Genomic DNA, 25,420 nt, shown 5'->3' on the forward strand with positions numbered 1-25,420 from the left:
TCCTTTTCTTGAAGGGGTCTCCTCTGATAATCATATCTAAGCAGGGGCTCCCTATTATTTTCTCCATTTTTGCAGCCTATTGTTTTCTTCTTGGCACTTTTCTCAGTTTGAAGGCATATCTTTACTTGCGTGTTAACTTGTTCATTGTCTCTCTCCTTCAGTGGACTGGAGGTGCCACTGAGATAGGAACCACGTCTTCACTCCCAGCACGCAGCACAATAGCTGGCATTTAGTAGGCATTCAACACATAGTTTTTGAGGAAAGAATGAGCTATGTTCTGGTGGGATGACACAACCATGTGACTGAATCTGTGTCTTAGTGGAGTCCACTTCTGCCCCTGCCTGAGAAACGAGTGGTTACCTGGTATCTGGTGGGTTTGCTGAAGGTGTTATTTGCTGTCAGGTTTTCAGAATTCCTCATGCCAGCCTGGTAGCGAGTCTTCTGGAAAAAGATACACACATACACAATACATAATACATACATACGTACATGGTAGGGCTTGACTAGCACTCACATGTGTGATGTCTCTGAAAAGAGGACTCTTGGAAGATCGACACACCCACTGCTGCTTGGCTTTCTACAGTGTTTCTGGGGACTTTAGTTCTGTAGGATGTCAACAGGTGACAGGATATTGTTTGGTCCACTTTGGAAAGCACTGGGTTAAACTTATCTGGGTATCTTTCCTCCATGACTCCTCAGGAGGTTTTGATATGCTAATAAACACTGAGAATCTGCGGGAGGAGCTGATAACAGGCAGGGAACGCTTCTTCCCAGAGATCATTCTCCAGTCACATTCTGGGAAAAGCTATTCCACTCCTGGTTCCATGGGGGCCGGAGCTGAACCCCCAGCACCGCACCTCTTCAAGGAGCCGCAAAGAGTGGGGAAGCCACCACAGGCAGCTTTGGGATGTACACCTTTGCTCTGAAAAGCATCTGGCCCTCCCAGTGCCTGGCTCCCCTGGTGTCAGGGGCCCCCCTCGGAATCAAGTACACACAACTCCCTCCTCCCCCTCTGCTGCCTTCTTAGCCCCATAAAGACCATGCTACCTACCCTGAATTTGGAATTTAGCATGCCCATTTCAAGGTCGTTTTCACAGCTTTTGGCCTTAGATTTGCAGAGTTTTATGAGGCACATCTTGATTCTCATTATGAGATAATAAAATGATTTGGGACTTGGTACTAGATTAAAAGGAGCAGGTAGAGTTCTTCCTTCATCAAAATAAGACAGCCAGAGTTTGGCTCGGGCAAATTTCCACTCCACGTCTGCGTCCTCCTGTAGAACAGGGAGCAATGACACACCATCAGAGGCCGCGATTTAACCACCGAGCTCAGTCTGAGGAGCAGGGGTACAGCCTGCAAACAGCAGGTGCAGACTCTAAATGGGAGTCTGCCTGATAGTCTCTTTCGCGTCAGAGGCATGGTGAGGAGTTGGCTCTAGCTGAAACCATACATGTGCCTGCGCTTAGCTGGCCCTCAAGATTGCCACCTGACTTCTTACGTTCATTGCTGCAATCTTCCACCAGTTCATCCTCCCTGTGTCTCCACTGTATATTGTCACCAACATCCTCCCCTTGCCACTTACCAAAGGACTTTCCTCACTGCCACTTAATCTTGTTTCTCATTCACTCCACAGCTCTGCGAACTGAGTCACCAACCACCCCCAGCATCGAGAAGTTAACCTGTCAGAGCCCCGCTGCCCCACAGAAACATAATGGAAGCTGCGAAGGGGAACCACAAAGGGAAACTTACATTTTCTAGTGGCCACATTATACAAAGTAAGATAGAACAGGTAAATTAGTTTCAGTGATATAGTTTATTGAATTCCGTAGACCCCAAATGTTATCATTTCAACATGTAATCCTGATAAAAATTGTTAATGAGATAGCTCATTTTTTTTCATACTGAATCTTCAGAATCGGCGTGCATTTTATACTTACAGCACGACTCAATCTGGGCTCGCCACATTTCAAGTACGCAGGAGGTACATGTGGGGAGTGGCTACCACAGTGGACCCCACAGCGGATTTCTTATTAGGAAGTGTATTTCTTGTTGGTCAGAGTGCCGCTAGGGAAGATGCTCAGAGATTCTGCAGATGTAATCCAAGGGGAACACACCTGACTGCAGTTCGTCCTGCCATGCTCTCTTCCTTGGCCGTGATAGTCGGTTGAAACCCCGTATCTGTTACTTCTGACTTGGTGTCAGTGCCAGAACGCTGAGAGGTGTGTGTGTGTTTTCTGTAGGCAGGCTCCTTGGGCCTCTGCCCTAGGAGGGTGGTTTCAGGCCAGGATAGGTGTGGGGTTTGGCCTCACAACCCCTACTAGCTGTGTGACTTTAGGCACGGGCCTGGGGCTTGCTCCTCTGAATGTAGAGATGCCGCTGCGTCCCTCACGTCGTCCTGAGATGGGCATCGATACGCGCTCCACGAGTGGTGTGTTCCTGTACGCACAGGCAGTAGCTAGACGTGAGGGGCTGAGAACCCAGCAAGCACCCGCGTGGGGCTGCAAGGATGAGCCATGAAATATCAGGTCATTGCCATCAGGCTCGATTATGCTGTTTGCTTTTGCTGACACCCCACCAGCACCTGGCCAGTCTATGGGACATCCAATGCGGGTTTTTTGGACTGAAAGCTTTGTGAGGGCAGGGGTCACTCCTGGTCCAACAGAGAGGTGTGACAGGGACCTGAGAGGAAGGGAGGTGTAGCGGTGAGAGCACAGGCTCTGGAGCCTGCCTGGGTTCATATCCTGGCCCTGTTCGTACAAGCTGTGTAACCATGGCAGACAATTTAGTTGCTCTGGACCTCAGTTTCCTCATCTATAAAATGAGGATAATAATACCTACGTTGTAGGTTATTGTGAAAATTAAAGGCAATAATGCATGAAAAATAGTTTCAGATGCTTAGTAAACCCTCAGTTAATGTTATTTTTATCTCCATAGCTTAACACAGTGCCTAGTGTTCAACCTTAGTCATTCAGCAAAAGTTTATTGAGCACTTACAATGTGCCTGGCGTGTGCTACGTAGGCATGGGGGATGACAGTCCATGGCCTTGAGGAACACACAGTCTGGCCGGTGATATGAGTGTGTTAAAAAACACATCAGCTAGTCTTTTACCTAGAGCTGTGCTGAGAGCCGTGGGAAGCTCTGGGTGCTCAGGCCCCTGGCCTGGCTGGGGGTCAGGGAAGGCTGCCCCAGTGGCTGGTGTTGGAGCTGAGATCCCAGGGCTGAGCTCTTCTTAACCAGGTCAAGTGGGGAGTGGAGAAGAGTGGGAGGCAGTTAGCGGAACAGGCAGTGAGAAGTGTAAACCATTCTTTTGAGAAAGTTGACAGTAAAGGGCAGGAGAGAAAGAGGTTCAGAGCTGGAAAGTGAGATTGCAGGAGGATTTTTTTGTAGTTACTTTTTAAGATCAAGAGACATTTAAATGCTGACAGGAAGGACAAGCTAGAGGGGGAGACGGTGGTGATGCCAGTGGAATAGGGATAAGGGCGGTTTCTGAGGCGGCGAGAGAGCAGGGAGCCAGGGTACGTGGGCAGGGCTGCTCGGATGGAGAAGGAGGGCAGTGGGGGATGGCAGGTGCCGAGGCAGGCGGGTCTGTGGGTGTGCGTGGTTCTCAAGATCTAGCGACTGAATAAATAAGTGTTCTCGTGGAAGACTTTACAATTACGCACATCATCAAAGTTCAGGGTGACACAGAGAAGCCTAGAGCCCAGAGGGGAGGTGCGGGCTGCACTTTGCTCTCTCTGTCTCAGGACACAATTGCTGTGGTGAGATAACTGGGCATCGAAAGCCACGGGCATCTCTCGTATTGGTCATGCAGGCTTTACATGCTGCATAAATTTGGACCAAAGCATAATGTGCTTGTTAGGATGGGGCCAGACATCCCAGGTGAATGGTATGGAGAGCCACAGATTGTCCAAGCACCATCTGTTTTCTCTTACACATGGGGAAACTGAGGCCTAGAAGGCAGGGAGGACTAGTTAGCAATAGCTCTCCACATTGGTGACCAAATATGGATAGCACTTTAAAGAAATGTGTTTGTCTAGCATCAGAGTGCTGCATTTTCTTGGGAGGTGGTGAGGGTGGAAATGGGGCCTAAGGACTCACGGTCTAGCTCACCTCTGCCCCTCACCTTTTGCCACATTTCCTTGGACAATCTACACTCTTGCAGTGCTGAATAGACTACACTGTTTTGCCCCTCCCTGCCTTGGCACATGTTTCTACTGTTTAGAATATTCTTTTCAGGGGGTATTAGAGACCAAATGTGCCCTCCTAAAATTTGTATGTTGAAGCCCTGACCCCCAGTATCTTAGAATGTGATCGCTCTGGGCAATTGGACCTCTAAAGAGGTAATGAAAGTTATTAATAAATGAGGTCATAAGGGTGGGGCCTTAATCTAATGTGATTGGTGTTGTTATAAGGAGAGGAAAGGGCACAAAGGGTGCATGTGTACAGAGGAAAGCCCATGTGAGGACACAGCAAGAAGGTGGCCATGTGCAAGCCAAGCAGAGAGGCCTCAGGAGAAGCCAACCTGCTGACACCTTGACCTCGGACTTCCAGCCTCCAGAACTGTGAGAAAATAACTCTCTGTTGTCTGAGCCACCCACTCTGTGGTATTTTGTTGTGGCAGACCTAGCAAACTAAAACAGGGAGGTCTTTATTTTTTTTCTATGTGAAAACACAAATAATATGTGAATACACAAATAATTGTTTCTTATAAAAGATTTAAGTCACCAAGTATGTGTGAATGTCCCCTTTCTCATCTTCTCTCTCTTTTCACTCCATTCCCCAGAGAATGCCCAGGCTCAAGGGTGTGGTACCTTTTCTCTACTTTCTCTTTCTGTATATTCATATTTACATTATTTGCAAGATTTGCTTCTATTTTTCTACAATTTGCATTTTTTCCCCACTTAACATTAACAGGGATTTTGCTATGTCAGCACAAAAACATGTTTCTCATTGTATATACAGTATTATGTAGAGTATTCTAAAGTCTATCTAGATCACAGTTTATTTAAACATTCTGATATGGATGAGCTATCTCCAAGTTTTTCCTTTAATGAACAACTGTGTAAATTCATATTTCTGCATGGATCTGTCACTAGAATTGCAAATTGCAATTGTCGTGTCAAAGGGTTAGTGCGTTGTATTTTGTTTTAATTTTTAGTTTTTGATTTAATTTTATTATGAGCAAAACAATAAGATGATTTCTAAAGCACAAAACGGTGTAAACAGAAAAGCGTTCCAACCCCATCTCTCAACAGGCGCCCCTGCTGTGTGTTTCTTGTGTACCCTTTCAGAGGTTTTCTTTTTTTATCAAATGCTTATACAATCCAAAATGAATATGCAGTCCCTTTTCTTCCCCTGACACGAGAGAGTTCACTATCCACATTGTTCTGCAACCTGATTTTTTTCACTTAGCACTCTAACGGAAAGTCTTTCCAAATCAGCATATAGATACGATCTTCATCCTTGTTTAAAGCTCACAGTATCCTACTGTTCAGATGCACCACAATCTATTTAACTAGATTCCTGTTAATGCTCATTTAGTTTGCTTTTAATTTCTTGCTGTGCCAAACAAGGTTTCAATAGCTTAAGGCTTGTGCATTTTAGATTTTGATAAATTGCCTCCTGACACTGTCTCAACTCTCTTATCTGTTTGGCAAAATTGTATTAGTCTTTGAATGGCCTTCCAGTATCACCTCTGTAAGCTTCCTTCCCCCATAGCCAGTCATAGTCTCTGCTTTGCACTTGCTGCACCTGGTGGGACTTCTCTGGGTGTGCTGGACCCAGGCCATTGCAATTTGTTGACTGACATGTCCTTTTTTCTGAGTGGACTGAGTTCTTTGAGAGCATAGACCGTGTCTTAGTCATTTCTGCGTCACCTGTGCCTAGCACAGGCTTTGCATACATTAGCTACTTCTGAAATACATGTGAGAGGCAGGAGGGAATGTGGGCTGCAAGGTACAGTCCTCCTGATTTGTCATGCGTCACCCGCATGCTGTCCTGAGAACACAGGCAGACGAGGCAAGATGCCTGGCCCCGATCCTTTCTGCCCTTGTCGGGCCGTGCGCCGTGTGCTGCTCGCTCTGCCATGTGGCAGGATGACTGGAAGTGCTTCTTGGAGCAATCCAGGAAGAAAGCCTGTTGTTTGCTGTTCTGGCTTCAAATGTCACATAACACATGGGCTTCTAACAGCATTACAGTCATGGCCGAAGATGGCCGTTTAAATTAGACCAAGGGGGAGAGAGTGTTTTCAATGGACTGGCCTTACCTCAATTTCCTGATACGAGTTGTTGATCATGGCTATCAGCATGTTGAGCAGCACCACCACCATGGTGACGTTATAAACGCCGTAGAGGACGTAGCCAATGTTCTCTATGAACTTGTGGTCGTACTTCAGCACCACCGAGATCACTTCCGACAAGCCAAAGATGGACCAGAATAAGGTCTTGAAACTTTCTTCCACCCTACAAGGAAACAGGCAGTCCTCTCAGGCAGTTGGCATCAGCTAACACTTTTCACACGAAGTTGCCATTACCCAGACTTCAGTGGTTACCCTGGAGTGGGGCTGGGGCTGCCTGGTGCTTCCTGTATCCTGAAATACTGAGACATTCAGATTTCTAAGAAGACTTTGAAAGAGCATGAGGAAGGACAGGCTCTTTCTTTTTCCATTCAATCCATTTATTGGGACTTCTAGCTGTGGTTTCATTTTTATATTGTAATTAATTAAACATTTAAAATTCAACACTGGGGCAAATGATTGTTCTTATATGTTAGTAGCTTCTCAGAAGCACTCTCTTCCTTCGATAGTTTCTTGAGTCTCTTCTCAGACTACCTAGCCCCATGTGGAGGGGAAGAGGATGGTGTCCTCTGATGGACAGTGTTGACTGGGGCTTGCTTGGCACTTGGCACAGAGCAACTCAAGCCACGTGACCACCTCTGAGGTGGACTTGCTTATTACCTCCATTTTACAGATGAAAGCACTCCTGCTCAGAGCTTTAGGTGCCTTTCCCAGTAGCACTCAGCTGGAAAGAGAGGTACAAATCCCAGCACGTCTGAGGTTTTCAAAAGTATGGACTTCTAACCACTACGCTTACTAACCCCTGGCTCTGAGGAGTGAGGCCAGCCAAATGTACCAAGCCCTCTAAACTGGGGTTGAATTATCATGAATGAGAGTGGTGAGTTTATCGTGTCCATATTGTTTAAATTAACCAGGTGACGGCCCAAACCCCATCCTGCGGCTCACTCAAGGTAAACATAGCTCGTGCTTTGAGGGACGTCCGGGGAAGGTCTGGCTTTTAGGACACTACTCTTTGGCACTGTCCTATGAAACTATGCAGTTACCAAAATACACTGGTTTTAAGAGTAAGATCCAGGCACATTTCACACTCTGTGCTTTGTGGCTCTGACCCTCTATCTGGTTTTTGACATAGAATTCAATCAGAATGCTGGATTTTGGGTGGTTTAGAATATACACATACTCATATGCCCACAAACACTCACACATGGGAGAGCTGAAAATACACGTATATCAGATACACGTGAATCTGATAATATCTGAATGGTTAAGTGGTTCTTTTAGTTTGCATCCCGAGTTTTGGTACCTTTACGAGAAATCACTTTCTTTTTTCTCTTTAACATTTCAGATTTTCAACACTCACCCACAAATGGCCAGGATTAGCGAGAACTCAAAAAAAAAATCAGCATTTCTTAAGGATTGGTATTTATTTGACAAGATGTACAAAAATACTAGTATTTGTCACTTTGGCTAAAAATTTCACTGGCTTGCATGCATTTTCAGCTCTCCCATGTGTGAGCATGTGTGGGCGTATGTGTATGTGTATGTCTAGCCAGCTGTTTGGCTCATTTTCTCTGCATCCCAGCCTGAAAGCTGGAAGTTGAAGTGGGTTTTTGTGGCTATTATTTGTTTTTGGTTTCTTTTCAAACTATGAGTTTGGAATATTTAATTCCTTTCAGCTTTAGCAAGAGGGAATTTCATTGGGGGTTTGGAAGTAACCCCTGGGTACCCTGCCATTATTTTAGCTTCAGTTCCTGATGCTATTTCTCGAAAAGGGGACAACTGTTTCCTCATGCCAGATGCAGCTTCCATTTGTATGACAAAGATGGCATTCAATGTGGGGGCATCGTTCACTACGGGTATTGTCTTCCATCAAGAAGCAATCTTTCAGTTATCACCCTAGTGGAAGGGAGCAGTGGCAGACAGAATCCCACACCACTGGATGAGCCCCAAATCCCAAACTGGAAGCAGACGGCAGGATGTGATCTCTCTGACAATTTTTCCTCTCCTAGTGGGATCAGATGAAAAGCGAAGGACAATCTGTCTGCCGGAGGGGCTGAGCTGATAGGAACTGGTCCAGGATTATGCATTTGCCATGAACAACCTAAGAAATGGATAATCTATGCGACTGAGGCGCATTTCATAGAAATTCATCTTCCCTTTCTTAGCTTGGAAAACCCCACAAACCTTTGGCTGGCACAAATGAAGCAAGCAATTATAGAACACATCCAGGGGAAACCTTCAGAATTTTGATGAGGAAAAATGGCCTAGATTCAGCAGGTATTTTTTTTTCTCATTTGTGTCTTGCCATGAATTTTGCCACTAAGCTCTGATTTATCCTTGGTGTTTCAGTTAGGCATTCTGTGTCAATAATGGGAAGGACGCAGAGCTGGCCCATTAAGCAGTATGTGTTCCAGTACAAGAATATTTACAGATCCCTAAACCTACACCTTTGCCCCCCTCTTCCACGCCCTCCCCACTCCCCTGCTGAGGCTTGGAATGATGAGCTGCTCGGTTTGTTGTCTGGCTTCCACACAGTCTTTACACATATTTCTGTAGCTTAAGGATCAGCCTCTGGACTTGAATTTGGCCATGGCCTCCAGGAGAATCTAATTACAAGAGGCCCAGACTCCCTGGGATTGCGAGAGTGAAAGGGGCTGCCTCCAGGGCAATAACTCTGAGCACCTGGTGGCAGGAGGGGGTCTTAGCCAAACTGTGCATTTTTAACAGTCTCTTCTAAGCTCTTTGGGAGTACCTGTAACCCTTGCTTCTCTTATTTGGGGCAAAATGAATTGTGGTCAGAAAGACCTCCTTTAAAGAAAAGCCGGGTTCATTGGCTTGAATCATCCAAACTGGCCAACTTCAGCACTGGGGTCTCTTAGGTCTTTCATTTTGTACCCATACCCCTTCACGTGAACATTCAGTGGACTAATGAAATAGAGTAATTTTGTTGTCATGCCTCAGAGGGGATCTTATAGGCTGAGTTATGCCCAACTAGCTGGGCTCAGTGGTAAGCAATTCAATCTTTTATCCATAGCTCAAACCGTATAACAAAATAAATTCAGAATGGAATTGAAGAGTTCAATGTTTAAAAGTTACATGATCAAGAAACTAGAATAAAATATTGGTATTTATATAATCTTGGTCTGGGACAGGTTTCAGAAACTACAAAGGGGAAGATTTGCCCACATAAAACATTACTTGTACTCGTATACATCAAAAACATAAGTAAAAATATAAGACAAAGGACTAATGGAGGAAAGAATTTGTATTTGCAACCCATATGACAACGGATGACGTCTTCCTTACATAAGGGGCTCTTATAAATCATACGAAAATGACAAACATTCTAGTAGAAAGAAAAAAGGGGGGAAATCTTCCATGAAAACTTGATAATTTTTATGGTGACAAGAGCTCCACAATTAACTTGCTATGCCATGCTCAGGGCATCTTCTGGTTTAATATAGCAGGAAATAAATGAAACTTGTCCTCATTGCCCTGAGTGGGAAAAGACTTGTGTTACCTTGACCTTGGAAACCTATAATAATATATTCTCAGAGAGAAGGCTGGTCTTGAATGTCAGTCAATAGTACATTACTAATTTCAAGAGCTTGGGCACTGGAGCTAGCACCCATGTCTGGTGAGGTTATGCTCTCTGAGTCATGTACTAATCATCACCAACAATTTTCACGAGCTACGGGACGCAGGGCAAGGGGCAGAAGACCAGTCGCTGTGGAGGTCTGGGGTTGTCTTTCAAGAAGAAAGTATCTTGCACTTGGCTTCCTTGATATTCACTATGAAGCCACTTGTCTTGCAAAGAGCCCCACTGTCAACTAGCTGATCTCAAGGCTAAATTGGGGGTTCTTGACAGATAGGGATGGCGGCCACTGGTTCCACATGCTCCTCCCATCCACTCTGGCTAGCTACAGAGTTTGTCACAGATTCCTTCAGTTGTGTCAATCACAGGAATCTTCAGAGAAGCCTGGGGAAGTAAGAGCAGCAAAGGTGCATGATTGGCGCTAAGTTCCAGCTATACCATGGAGTGGCTGTGTGAGCTTGGGCACGATACAAAACCTGTGTGTCTCAGTTTACTCATCTATGAAAGGGAGTGTTATTATTAAGTTGCTATGGAGATTGAATGAGCAACCTATGTAGAGTATCTAGTAGCCCAATAAATGGTAGCTATGATTTTTATTCATTTGTTTATTTGCCAAATATTCACTGAACTCTGACTGTGTGCCAGGTACTGTCCCAGCTGATGAGGACACACTGCTGCCCAGAACATGTTTCTGTCTTTTGGGGGGTCTCAGTCTACAACAAGCCCACTAGGGTGAGCGAATGCTACAAGCACATGGTCAGAGATGCTCTATTCGCCTTGCCTCGCCCAGAAGCCCATACAACCCTGTCAGCCCGCAGGTGCTTCCACACAGGGCTGAATGCCGTTAACATTAATAATTCAGCTGCTTTATTGGCTTTTCTGAACCAGCCTCATTTTCCTTCCTATCTGCAAAGATCATCACCAACCCTTGATTTCATGCAAATCCTCTTTCTGATTTCTCCAGTCCTTGCTGTCTTTCAATATTTGATTGTTGGCTGGCAGTGGAAGGGACTGAAATGTAGTCAGTAGGCCACCCTAGCGTAAGAAGTGGTCCTAATGAATCAAAGGGGGAGAGTGTCTGTGAGCGATGTTGAATAGATGGTGATTCACCCTCCTCTTCCTGGGCAGGAGGTGTGTGTGGGGGAAGGTTGGGGCTGATTTGTCAAGCACAAGGCAGGGACGAAGTAATCAGTTCTCCACCAGGTCTGTCTTGCTTGCATAATGGGACTTTAATAACAGGTTGCCTGCAGAGGCGGTTGTGTATGGGGCTCAGGGAACAAACTGATCAACAAGGTGAGGGTTGGGGCAATTGCTATGAAAATTGCTGCTTCTTCAGAATGCCATGACACTCTCCTCCCAGTGTCATGGAATTCCATCCCTCTACCCCAAACTGTTAGGTTCAGATACCTCTCCAAATCTGCACATAGCAGGCTAAAATTAAGCAGGAGAATCAGCTCCTAAAAGGCAGTTTTTTAAGTTCAGGAGACAATAGCTGGCTGAAGCAGAAACAATGCTCACTTGCCATCCAAGGTAGGAGATGGAAGAAGCTGCTTGGAATATAGAAAGACCCTGTGTGTGTGTGTGTGTGTGTGTGTGTGTGTGTGTGTGTGTGTGGTGGGGTGGTTGGGGGACTGTCTTTCCCTAATGCCCAGACCTGGGCAATGAGAACAGTAAGACCAGGCTGGAGGAAGGGCAGGGGAAGAGAGTCAGATGTCTGAGGAAGTCTGAATCTCGTCCCTGCCATGCCCTGCAAGCCCATGCCCTCTGAATTACCTCTTGGTTTATCTTGGGTCCTAAAGGAAGAGTTTGATCATAGACAGGCCAGAAGTGGAGGAGTCTGGCCCCAGAATCAGTGCCAAGGAACTGGGGTGCACAAAGCCTGTGCAGCCCTGATTTATTCAGCCTGAGGACCAAACTCTCCTCCCCGTAGCCTGGTTGCTCCTTGAGGGCAGAGCTGTGCCCTCTTGAAACTCCAAACCTAGCACAGTATCTGGCTCAGTGAAGGCTCTCGATAAAGTCAGTGTCTGTTGAATGAACGAGTGAACCTCAGATGTACATTTTGGCTTCCTAATTCCCGATCCCAATGTCAAGGTGGGGTTCTGGTGAGGCAGTCAGAGTGCAGGCTCTGAGTCAGGCAAACCTGGGTTTGACTGTGAGCTTTTGGCCAAAAACCTTAGCCTCTCTGTGCCTCTTTTTCCCTAGCTGTAAAATGGGAAAATAACAATCTACTTCATAGGGTTGTCATGAGGTCTAAAGTAATTAATAGAATGCTTGTAAATGTATAAAATACTGCCTGACACAACAAATATACAATAAATATTACTATTTTTGTTATTAGTATTCATTCTTCTTTCTTCTTAAGTGCAGTGGGCTCCAGCATCAGGCCAAAAGACTCTCATAGCCTACAATCAATTCTCAGAGTCACCCTTTAAAAATATAATCAGATCCATCCTCTCTTTTAGTGGCTTTCTATAGGCTAACAGTTGAGTCAATCACCTTGCTCCGGCAGCCAGGCCCTTGGTACTCTGAATCCTTCCCACCTCACCTAACCCCATGGCTCCTCTCTCACGGCAGCATAGTGCTCCCACCCCATACGTCCCACCTCCCCTTGCCTGGGAGGCCCTTCCCCTTTCTCTCCACATAACCACCCCTCCTTATTCTTCTCACACTTTAGGCTTTAACTTAATTGTCACATGCTCAGGTAGGCCTTCTCTGACTGCTGCATCTGAAGGAGGCCTTCTTCTAACTACTCTTTTGTACAGTGTTTTCCTTTCCTAGCTCTTGGCATTTAATCTGTAGGTTTCATTTGTCTCTTAACAAAGAGATGTTTTGCCTCTTGTCTTTCTTTTCACATTCATGGAGGAATGTGGGCCCGCTGACTTGCCCACTGCTCTGCCATCAGTACCCAGAATGGCTCCCAGCTCACCGTACGGATTCAGTACACATTTTTTCGGTCAATGAATGTTTGAATACTGGGAAACTGAGGCACGAGGTTAGCCAGCTTGCTTCAGACCCACCTAACCACTGTCCCTTTTGATACATCTCTGGAGCTAACCCTGGATCGTCCAGTTACCTGTCATTCTTGTCACTTTGAGGAATGACAGTTTACACCTTATTTCCATCCTAGAACGGAATTTTCTAGTAAAATTTTAAAGTAGGGATTTTTTCCCTTTAGGAGGGTGACAGTCAGACTGAGAATGAGGTGGATGACTTGGGTGGGGGGAATGCCTGGAAATGTGCAGTGAAGACATCATCCAAAAAGCACATTTTCTGTGTATCGTCAAGTCTTTTTCCTCAGAACTCTGTGGGCTCTCAGCCTGTTCCAGATGCTCAAAGGTACCAGGCTTTTAAAATTCATGTCACGAGTACCCATGAGGAAAGGGTATAAATAAGCATTAGATGAGTAGGTTAGTAGAATGCCTGCTGTAACGGCCACAAGCATTCTTCTCAGGGAGCCCAGGAAAAGATCTACGTTTTTATCACTTACTGGAGAGTTATGCAAAGATGAGAACTTATATTAGACCCAAACTATTTGTGTGTGTGTGTGTGTTTTTCTTTTTTGACTCATAAAGGCCATTTCCAGCTGCTGAGCCTCCCTGAGTCTCCCTGTCCCCGTCCTTGACCCCTGCTGTGTCCTCCAGCAAGTCTTGGACCTCTCGATGTTGGTTTTTCCACATGAAAATGGGCATAACAAGTTCTCTCATCCCTCCAAATCCTTATGCCTAATTTGAATTTATAAGATGAAGGGCAAGATTATAACTTTCAAAATATAATTATGATGGTAACACTTCTGTATCAGAGATGCCCATATTTCAGCACTGACCTGGGATTCTGGGAAAATCTGTCCTCTGTAAAGCCCAGGAGGCTGATTCCATTCCATGTTCACACGTTAGACACTGTCAGCATGCTCTGCACAAAGAACATGGCGGTAGCTAGGCCCAGGTCCTTTGGTGCCACATGGCGACCTTTCCCTGGTTTCTCTCATTGGTCAGTTACAGTGAGTCTTACAGGGGAGACAACATAATCCAGCATTGGCTCCCCAGCAGGACCTCCTCTGCAGCCATCCTTCTTCGGGGTGTGGTCCTTTGCTGTCAGAAGATGCCTCCTCTGGCTCCTGGCTTCCTTCTGGATGTCGCTGGGTTTATATGGCTCATCTGTCTCTCTCCATTTGTTACTTCCTCGAGTCAGAGAAGTCTCAGGCTCTTATCTTACATTTGCAAAGTACAACACAGCACTTTTAGCTGAAGAGCCCATTTTATTCCTTCAGCAAGTCTCTTCCTGGCCCTTGGTGCTGAGCATGGGTCCCTCCTTCTCAAGGCTCTCCTGCCCCTCCAGGCCCTCAGGACATGGACTTTATCCAGATTTCTGGGGAATGGATCTGAGGGTTTGCCTTCAGCTCTGCTGGGTATGGGTCCTGGAAAAGGCCAAAGCCCCTGTCCCTTTCCCTCAATCACCAGGGACCTTGCCTTCCTCTCCATCTTACTCTCCTGACTTGCCTCTTAGGGGTTTCCCAGTGTGAAAAGCCGGAGAACATTCTCCTTCCCTCACCCTGCCCCCACGTGGCATTCACTGCGTCCTATCCACCCTAACCTCAGAATCCCTTCTCCATCTCCCGTTCTCCCTCTCCCTCTCCATACTACTCCCCGATTCAGGCTTGTATCCTCTCTCACCAGGCTTCCTGCCTAAGCCTCTTAATGGACCTAGTGCCGCATCCTATGGAGCTGTCTTTCTTTCAAGTTCTTCTTTAAAAACATTTTCTCAGTTGGTATCATGCTCTCATTCCTGTGACTATTTTGCTTAACATGTCTTCCCAACCAGTCTGCAGGTTCCATGACTGGTTTTGCTCACCACAAAACCCACAGCACAGCTCAGGCCAAGCCCGGGCCTCCTCCCCTCACACCCTACCCCTTCCCATCTATCCTTCTTCACACAGTCACCACAGTACTCTCTGAAGGCAGAGCTGATCACGCTTCCTCCTTTTGGGAAGGCCTTAATGGAGATGCTAACACCCTATCAGGACTTAGCCCTTCACCATCTGGCCCCTGCTGGATTATCCAATGTCACCCACTGCCATTTCCCCAAACTCTTGCCTTTTTGCATATCTTTTTTCTTTTTACAAAAGTTTATTCTTAAATATACAAGAGGCTCTAAGACAACCCTTCATTCCAGCTAGAGGTGGCAACAGATGTTATGGCAGGGACTCCAGATGTTTAGACAGGAATGGAATTAAGGATCACTATTGCCTTAGGCACAAGAAATAGCTTGCTTTTGGGAAGACGCTTAATTCCACCGCCTGGCCTTTACTTTGAGCTCCTTAAATTTCTTCTCCTCTTTTTGTTTCTGCTTGAATGTGTTATCTCATCTATCTTCTTGGTCTGCTTCTTGGGCTGTTTCAGAGGCTTCTTCTTGCTAATGTTGTGGCCAGGCATGGTTCTTGCTGTCTCTTCCTCACTCCCTGCCACCAGAAGTAGCTTTTCAATTTTTTTTTGGTTGAGAAATTTTTGTGGTTTTATTGTATCTTGAGGCATTGAAACATCTGAACAAATCACAATGTAGTAAGGCAGTAAGGCAGCTGCTTTCTTCTTCACTTAAAAAAAATGCCCTTCTCTTTTCCACCTTGCACAGGCTGGAATGCCCTCCTAGCCATCCTCCAAGACCCTCTTTTTATGGTCATTTCCTCCATGAAGCCTTCCCTGACCCTGACAGAGTTCAATGCTTCCTCCTCACTGTGCTGCCCAAGTACCCACTGACGCTAATCACATGGTGTAATAGTTGATGCTTTAAAAAAAAATAAAAAATCCCCTACTTGTTTATGAGTTTCTCAGGGTTGGGAAAATGGTTTTATTCATCTCTATGACCCCAGAGCCAAACACAGAAGTTGGCATGGGGTAGCTGCTCCATAATCTTTGTCAAATGAATGAACACACTTTGGAAGAAAAAGCAGCTTTACCCAGGGGACAAACACAGGCTGCATATTTAGTGCTGAGATCTGAGGTTCTCCCTGACAATCCAAATCTGAATTTAGTATGCCATCCTTTAGACTAGCCACAGGAAAGGGACTCAACTGTGAAAGACACTCTGCGTCCACCTCAGAGCATAGACCCTGAGGTGGGGAGTGGGGGACTCACTCTGGGGAATTTCAGGTCAAAAGGTGGAGGGTGGGCTTGGCGTCATGCAGACCTGCGTTCAAATCCTCTTCTTGGTTCTATGATCTTGGGCAAGTCCAGCATTTAGTTCTCTGAGCCTCAGTTCCCTGGTAGTAATATGTCTGTCACTCCACTTTGGGGATCAATGGCCCTACGGTGGGGTAGGTGTGGGTGGAGTCTCACAGACCCTCTCCCTCAGCTCTAGCGCCCCTTCAGGTTCCCTGGAAGGAGGAGCTGGCTGCTGAGCTGGTGGCTCTGCTGAGCTGGGTGGAGCTGAATCAGTGCCTTCTGCCCCTGGTGAGCACATGGCTCTCTGTATATAGAGTGTGGAAATTTTCCACAACTGTTATAGAAAACAGAAGCTTCTAATTTTGTCTAGCACCGCTGAAGCGCCTTCCATTAAAATGATTCCTGGGAGACAGAATAACCTTCAGGGAGGTATTATTTTTGATTAGAAAAGTCTCAACCCAGCTATGCCAGGAAGTTGCCTCCACAGCAGCCTGTAGAAAAAGATTGGCTGGGCTCATCTTTTGAGGGTCAGGGCCTGCATTGAGTCTCCAATCAGAACTAAATGGGTGAGGTCAAGTTCACCCAAAGGGGAGACCAGGAGCCCATCGGAGAGTCTTTCACGTCCCTGCTCTCGGTCACCTCATCGCCCCCAACTCCTCCCATTCTTCTCTGTGTGGCTGTTCTGTCATGGCCACCAATTAGATGGAGTGTAGGGAAGGTCACCCTTTTTCCTGTGCATTCTCACCCAGCTGTATTTCATTAGTGAGCCAAGGACTCTTTGTCTCCCTTTTTCTAACACTGTAACTAGAGTGCTTCAACCCCAAGGTTTCCATATATCTCTAAGCATAAAATCTTTACTTTAAGAAATATATGCGTTCCAGCAAAGTTGGTTACAAAACAAACCTCCAAAAAGTAAATCCTATTTGTCTACTGACTTCCATGATAAAATTCAAGATATGTTCCCATGGAGAACAACCTTCCTAACCGTAGAAATTAAGAGCTTTTCTTAAAGATCTTCTGAAAGAAAGAGTATTCTCAGATGATTTTCTCTGCACTTCCTCACTCCCATCTTAGGATATCTTGATTTTATACTCCTGGAACATAAGATGTGTCTGAACACCTTCTCTTTCTTCCTGTTGGTCATTTGCAGTTTCTAATAGAACTGACTTGGAGATAATGAGCTGCCAGCGGTTGCACTATCTGTCATGCCCAGACAGCCTGCTCACCAACCAGTGACCCATGCAACATGTCCCTGCTCCTCCCTTCTGGTCAGTCTTACCACAGAGAAGCGGCTCTGAAAAATGACCCAGGCCTTTGAGAGAACCCTTGGTTCTGAAGCAAAAGGAGGCTGAAAGTTGGGAACTGCTCATGGGATCTGACTCTAGAGCTGGCTCCCCACTGGGTCTGGCTACCTAGTCTGACTGCACAAGGCCTGAAATTCTACCAATAAGATACTCTCTTAGGTTCACAAGCATTTTTTTTCTAAATGCACAGAGCTGGGAGAGGTCTCCATCTCCCCATTTGAGTAATGATAAGGTCGAATCAGATGAGTATTTCTCACTTTGTGGTCTGAAGACCATCTGAATCTGAACCCCTTTGATGCCGACTTCCAGGCCCCACCTGGAACTATAGTAATTAGATTCTCTAAAGGGTGGGGCCCGGGAAGTCCCAAGTTTAGCCAATTCTCCACATGATTCTCGTGTGCTTTGAGAAGCACTGGTCTCACTGAAGACTGTTCATACTGTTTGTTTATTCATACCATGTGCAGAATTAGTTCAATCTGTCTGTTTTCTTCTAACCCCTTCACTGAGGTCTGCAGGATGGAGGGAATTGGAACTTGGGGGTGGGGAGGGAGGTATGTGATTCTGGAACCAGAACATGATAGGGGTTAGGGCAGGGCTTGGCTGGAGGTTGGGGGTCTGCGGTTGGTAGAGAAACCTTTCCTTTTCTCTTTCCTTTTGTCCCAGGATATAACTCAGTGGGACATGAGTGGGACTGGCCTTTGTGAGCTGGGCTGGGACTGCACCCCTAGAGTGAACAGGGCTCCCATGAGACAACTCTCCATTGGTTCCTAACAGCTGACTTTCACAGTGGACTCCTGAACAGTCTTCAGGAACCCAAGCTGTCCTTGAACATGGCAGGGTTGTGTTGGTGGGCGGGGGGAGGTCAATGATGGGGGAAGGATCCGTGCAGTGTGCTCCATCCCAGATTCCCTTCTTCCGACTCTATAGAAGCAGATGAGGGGATCATCGTAGCCTGTAGAGTCAAAATTCCTCAGAGAGAAGATTCCTTGTGGGTGGGGCAAAGGGAAGATCCTGTGCTGGGCAGGTGGCCTGGGCATGGGCTGCTATGAAGCAAACCATCACCTGAGAGGGGTCATTTGTCTTTATTATTAGCATATTATTAGCATAGCTGGTGTTCAGAATAACTCTGAATCCCCTAAAGCACGAGACTCATTTATCCCAATGTGGCTTTTTGCTTATCAAAGAAGCTCTCTTTGGGGTTGACAAGCTCCAGAAAGCAGTCAAAAGGTAAGAGATGACATTTACAAAAATCCATTCTTTCCTTTCCACTTCACTGCTCTATTGACTGTTTTCTTGTTCAATCAAATCCTATTCACAGATGCACATCCCATTTTAGGAGCTGCCAAGGTGATAAATATTCTATCCGTTCTTCACTGCGCTTGCTGCTGCCATGACATCTTCTCTTCCCTTCCCATCCTGGAGGCCTGGGGTCCTCTTTGCTTGGGTCCCTCATGTCTAGAAAGTTTCCACTTGGTTCCCGGTGCCTGGGAGAAGCCAGTTGCTTTGCCCCTTTTTCCTGCTTTCCCCTTTCCCCTATAGATTAGCTGTGCCTCATCTAGGCTGAGAGTTGTGGCCAGCTCAGCCCTACTCTTAAGTCATGATGTTTTTCATATTCCCATGTGTCATAGCACTGACCTTCCGAGCAACTGTGGGCCAGTCATACGGAGTGATTGCACAGAACCCCCAGGGCAGGAGAAATGGGAGATTCCCGGTCCATTGCTTACCCTATGGCCTTGCACGTGGCTTTGCTTGTCCTGTTCGTTCCCTCATTCTTGTTTATGAAGCATTTAGTGAGCAATATTGTGTGCAAAGCATAATGCTAGACTGGAAACACAGGCTGAACACCGGGGCCTGGCCACCAAATGTAAAAGCCTTTGTTTATTGACTGACATCTTGACTGTTGTTCAATAAAAATGCATTCTATGCCGAGTGGCTACATTTGGCTTTAGTTTCAGCAGATCTAGAGCCTATGTGCTTTTGGGTAATTCGAGCTGATTTTATTCCTGCAACCTGTAATCACTGAGTATTGGAGGGGTATAAAGCAGCCTGATTCCCTCACGTACTTGGCCTGATCTGGTGGACAGTTTGCAAGCTAGGCCCCTGTCCAGTAAGGGTCCTGTAGGGCCAATCCAGTCCCCAGGTGTCTTTTCTTGCATCTCATACTCCCTCCTCTTCCTCATTCACCATCTCCGTGGTGATCACCAGGATTCGTTGAAGGTGTATTGTATGTATGCCAAGCACTGTATTCAGTCTTCTTTCTTCTGATTGGATCCTTACAACAATCCTGTGGAGCTGGCATATTAGCATTCCCATTTCAGAGCTGGGGAAATTGAGGCCCAGGGGGTTTAAGCAGTTGCCCAAGGCCACACAGCCAGTAAGAGGAGAGCTCAGACTGAAACCTGGTCTGAGGCGTGGGATGCTGAGGGCTGAGGGGCAGAGCCAGGCATGCCTCAGCTGCACCTCTCAGCTCTGGGCTGGGCATCTTTCCTCTGTGAACAGACACTACTTCTCTGCCCCAGAGGACAGCTTCTGTGGTGCAGCAGCCCAGGGTCCCACGCTTCCTGGTAGGTCCACATGGGTGGGGCCCTGCTGTCCATGATGCTGAGCTGAGGAGCACAGGGCTCCCTGCTCTTGATTTGGGTTCTTAGAGACACGTATCTTCCCTTGATGGCTGATTTCCCCAGAAGAAGGGTAAGGTGAGGCCCTGCTGCAAGGTGGGAACTGCTCGGGAGCCTGCATGGCTGAGGTTCAGCCATTTTCACTGGCTGGAAAACAAATTGCAGGCCATAGAGGGGTTCCTGGGGATAAGTGGTAGGAAGTGCTTAGCTCTGTTGGTCCCCGCAACTGTGCCTATGGCTGGAGACCTGTGTTTCCCCTGAGATTCTGAGCAGGAGCTGGATGGAGGGGGGGGACGTCCTGGACTAGGTGGGCCTGGGGCGGGGCCTAGACTGGGAACCCTTCTGTGCTGCAGGCAGTTTATATAACTCCCTCATGGCTTCGAGAAGGTATTTGTGAGCAAGGTGCGAAGTCCTACTTGTATTTTACCTGTGAGGACACAGAGGCTTGGACAAATCCAGTGACTTGGTCATCAGTGAGGTCATCCCGTGTCAGGATATAAACTCAGGTCTGCCAGCTTCTTCTACTAGACCACTGCTCGGTGCTACTCATGGCTCTCCAGGAGATCGGCGGGCATCTCCACAGAGGGGAGGGGCTCTGGGGCTCCCTGGACACAGGCTCAGTGAGCTCCAGCACCACGTCTGTGGGCAGGCTCTGCCTGCAGCAGCTACTCCGGGAGCTGGTTGTGAGTCGCCTGACAGTGCCTTGCCTCCTGCCTGTGTCACATGCCCCTCACCTCTCTCGCCTGGGCCTTCCCTGCTGCTGCCGAAGCTGCGGACTTGCTCGGTGCCCATGCACAGACGCTGCCTTGCCCACTCAGGCACGGAGAGCTACTGCCCTGTACCCACGCTCAGACCTACCTCCCATGCTGTGCGGGTGTGGCTCCCAGGGGCTGCCCTGGAAGTGCAGGCCACTTAATGTCCTGGGGAGTGAATCTGACTCATGAATGACGGCAGATGGGAAAGATCTGGCTGATTAATTCTCCATTGCTCATCCTGATGGGCTATTTTGAGATGTGCTGTTTCCACAGTCTCCCTGGAGAAGTCTGTCACGGCCAAGTTGTATGTTTGGGTCGATGGGGGCTAGGTCAGCAACCTGTATGTGCTTTCCCTCCTCCACACTGCTCTTTCCTTTTTCCTTTACTCTTCTTTCATTTGCGTTGCAACTCCCTTGCTCCATTAAAGTGTTGGCATGCAAGAGTTGCCCAGAGCTTTGTTTTCTAGGTTACGCGGGCTATGCCAGTGACGATAGTGGTAATAATAGTCCTTTCCATTTACTGAGCATTTACTGTGTGTGAACTATATCGGCTCATTAAATCCTCACACTGTCTGTATTAAGAAGGTACTATTGGAAGGAATAGAGTTGGTGGAACTGTAACAGCTACATACAATGTCAGAGGGGTAGTAGATGGGGAGAGGGAGGTTATCACTCTGTGAGGGGTGTAAATGTCTATTACATTATTTTGTACACCTGAAACTAATAAAAGAAGAAAAAAAAGAAAAAAGAAGGTACTATTGTTATCCTTATTTTAAAGATGAGGCCATTAAGGCTCACAGAAATTAAGAAACATGCTCATGGCCACACAGCATGTCAGTGGCAAAATGAGGATTGAACCCAGCTCTTCTCTTCTTCCAACTTCGGAACCCAAACTCCAAACCACCCTTGAATAAAGTTGCTTTTAACCTTTAGAAATACCAAGGAAACCTGAGTCTCTGCAAGAAACTTTCAAGAACCCCCGGGAAGCCCATAGAAACCCTCAAGGGGGCCCTAGGATACTCACGTTGTAAACGCTGGGTTGTACTTTGCACCTCGGTAGTAGGAGTACAGATTGAACATTCCAATCATGAAGGCCACGAATACCATGATGAAAATGACCATAAACTTGAAGATATCTTTCACCGTTCTCCCCAGGGAGATCTGCAGGGGCCCAAAACTCTCGTTGGCCGGCAGGATGTACGCGATTCGAGAGAAACTCAGCACGACAGCTATCGCATACAGCCCTTCTGATATGATCTGAGGGTCTGAAGGCCACCACTTGTCCCTGGCTAAAAGAAAACAATCTGGATTACTCACTGGGGACAGGATTTGCTCTGGAAGAAAATCCAGTTATGCATCTTTAGAGGTCTCTAAACTCATCGCTTGCCATTCCTCCCTTGTCTTGAAATTAATCCCAATAAGCTGAAGGTACCACCCTCAATCTTGGAATGTGCTGGACCATCTGCCTGGAACACCCTTTCCTCACTTCAAGGTCTGCTTCCTTCCTATTCATTCTTGAAGGCTGCTCAGCTGTCATCAATTTCAGGAAGCCTATGTGACCCCCAAGGGCTGGGGCAGCTCCCCTGTTCCCTTCTCTGCTCCCACAGCATCCTGTGTAGCCCTGTTAAGGCTCTTACCATGCTACTCGTTATTCTGTCTTCCTTACCAGTGTTAGAGCTCCATGAACAGGGGCTGTCTCATTTACGAGGAGGTGGTGGGGAGAAGCATGGGATCGGAGTCAGACAGACCTGCAGTTGAAATGGCCTTTCTATCCACTGGCTCCATGACTCTGAGCAAGTCAGTTAACTTCTTTTTTTTCTTTTTTTTTTAGGAGGGTGCAGCTCACAGTGGTCCATGCGGGGATTGAACTGGCAACCTTGGTGTTATCAGCACCACGCTCTAACCAACTGAGCTAACCGGCCACCCCCAATTAACTTTTTTGAGCCTCATTTTCTCCATCTGTAAATTGGATACAATATCACCAATGTTACAGAGCTATGGTGAGGATGAAATGAAATCATATATGTAAAGTGCTTCGCTGGAAAATGAATTCCAGGTCACTCAGGGATTCCTGGGGATGGGTTCGGCACACAGCAGGTGCTGATAAATGTTTGTTAAACAACAATCAAACCAAACTACACATTTAGACTAGCCACCAATCAGATCAAGTAAGCTCATATGGACGCCAGCAATCTGAAGCATCTTGTCTGAGAAAATGCTCCTGGGTTTTGTTCCTCAGGCAGTGTGTGTCCGGGAGAGTCGACTAAGCTAAGGCCCCTAAAGTGGTGACCAGTCACCCAAGTTTGTTAGGATACGACAGCCCTGTTCCAGGTGGCAAGAGTCCTGGGACCTGTCCCGGGCTGGGGAGATGCTTCTTAGGATCACTGGTAAGAGTCTGAGTTGCCCGGGTTATATTCTTGCAGCAGACTAAAGCTGCAAAGTGTTCCTATTACAGTTTTAATAGTGCAAGGAGCAGCACCTCTCTCTAATAAGCCACCTATTATGTGTCAAGACATGCAGTAATTCTCAGATGAGGGCAGCACCTTCCTCCTGGAGAACTGTGTGGGAGTGTCTGTGGTTGTCACAATCACTGGGTTGGAGTATTATTGGGATGATAATATCCTGTAATCCATGAAAATTGCCTTGCTGAAAAAGCCAATAGCATCCCTGTTGAGAAATGCTAAGTGAAACTTAAATTGAGAAACCTCAGTTAGCCCTTACACTTACATTAGCTGTAATTTTCACAACAGCCCTGTAGAGTAGATATTATTATTGCTATTTTTTAAGATTGGATTTGGGGTATGGGGTCCTTTCCAGAGCCAGGTAAATGCAGATAGTAAGCATATTATATAGCAATTCTGGGCACCGCAAGGGAGATGAAAGAGGGAGAATTTTGTTATTTGCAAAGCTAGATCTGTTAAACAATTATTATAATAAAGAATAGTAGGAAATATTTAGTAAGGGAAGCCAGGCTTCTATTTGTCACAAAGTTTCATGTAGTATCTAAATTACATTTGGAAATATAATAAAATTATAGACTCTATGTTCACATCAAGGTCATAACTCAGAAGTCTATGAAAGACAAATAAGGAGACTAAATTATGTTTTTCCAATATATCTGTCACCCTCTATGGCTAAATAACATTTGGATAACATGAAGTAGGACTTAGCCTCTTGAAACAGACACCAAAGGGAATGTTTTTCTTCCCCCTATAATTTACCATCTTAAACCTCAGCTAAAATAATAAAAGGCACTCCTATAATCTATTAAGAAAAATTTAGCTGTTGTCATACCCTGGTGACCAGGACGGGACTTTTTAGTGAAAAATGTTCTACTTAGACTGGTTTGTAAGAATAGTAAAAGCAAACAGCGCTGTGATTACTCAGACAAAGGGATTTTCTTCCTGGAGCTGTTTCTATGAGAAAATTTGCCCTAGTACAACCTGAAAATCTCTGCCAACTTGGCGCTGTAGAGATTGGAAGGGACCACTGTCTGGCTGACCACAAGAGGGCTCTCTCCCTCCACAATTGAAACACAGATGAACATAGTGGTCCAAAAGATTTCCAAGGGTGAACCACAAAAGCAAGGGCTCTAATGTGCAATGCTTTACAATGGATGAGACTTTAATAGAATCCATAAAAGGAACAGAAGTCACAAGTGGACAATACCGAAGCCTGAAGCATGGCATTAAGAAAAAGTATCCAATACAGTATCAAGATTCTCTCATCTTTCCTTGATGAACCCTGAGCAGCACAGAGGGCAACATGTACCATGAGAGTTTTGCTTTTAAAACATCTGAATTCGCTAACCAACAAGTGAAGAATGGATGATTTATAATACTACAAGACTCCATTTCTCAATGGGGGTTTCCCTACCACATTTATAGGTAACATAATCTGCATAACACAATGTACATGGAATATGGGCAGCAATGCAATTATTGCTGTAAGTGGCCAACCCTCTGCAGATCATTGCTGTACCTGATCATGAACATTCTGTGGTCATAGGAGCCATTGTGGCTTCATCTAACAGGGACATTTGACATTCAAACCCTTCATTCAAATTCACTACCATTAGTGAGTGCCTATGAAATTTCCAGCTAATTTACTGGTAACAACAACACATATCTACTGTTTCTTCTCTCCACTCATCTTTCTCTTCTAGTACAGAAAGTACAGTGTTTGAGCAAGGAAATTACCCAAGAGGTAGCATGATAACTGTTACTACTTAGTGACTGTTTAGTATTTTCGGAACACAGTGCAACATTCTTCATATGCACTAATTTAATCCTTAAAACAAACTTTCTGACATATGTATTATCCCAGTTTTACATATAAGACAATGGAGGCCCAGAGAAGTTAAGTAAACAAGGTCTCACAGTAAGCTACAGAAGTAGGATTTGAATCCTGACTCCAAAGCCTGGGAACATAACTGCTATGCCTTCTGCATGGTTTTCAACTCATGTTGGGCCAGGATCCCTTGCAATCCAAGGCAATCCTGTATTTCTGGGCACATTGTGAGCCCTGCCATGGAAACCTGTTTGTTCATCTATAAAATTGGGATTAGAAAGACCCTTTTTGCAGGGCTATTGCAATGATTGCAATTTATGGTGTAAAATGTCTATAGAATTCCTGGCACTTGGTAGGTCCCGAATAAATGGATGCTAAAACTCTTACTATTCCTAAAATTTCAATCCA

General features: G+C 46.0%; 1 protein-coding gene across 1 annotated transcript in view; it reads right to left on the bottom strand.

The window, feature by feature from the left end:
* The window catches only part of TRPC7 (transient receptor potential cation channel subfamily C member 7), a gene marked incomplete at its 5' end in the record, with an annotated part of 119,610 nt that overhangs the window by 9,341 nt on the left and 84,849 nt on the right, over nucleotides 1–25,420 (bottom strand). Inside the window, 4 exons of the mRNA XM_081035304.1 lie at nucleotides 361–441; nucleotides 1,052–1,273; nucleotides 6,267–6,462; nucleotides 21,747–22,011. Coding sequence (XP_080891430.1) covers nucleotides 361–441; nucleotides 1,052–1,273; nucleotides 6,267–6,462; nucleotides 21,747–22,011 — 764 coding nt within the window. The remainder of the gene's footprint in view (nucleotides 1–360; nucleotides 442–1,051; nucleotides 1,274–6,266; nucleotides 6,463–21,746; nucleotides 22,012–25,420) is intronic.

This window comes from Rhinolophus hipposideros (genome assembly GCF_964194185.1).
Source record: "Rhinolophus hipposideros genome assembly, chromosome: 23".
Lineage (NCBI taxonomy): Eukaryota > Metazoa > Chordata > Mammalia > Chiroptera > Rhinolophidae > Rhinolophus > Rhinolophus hipposideros.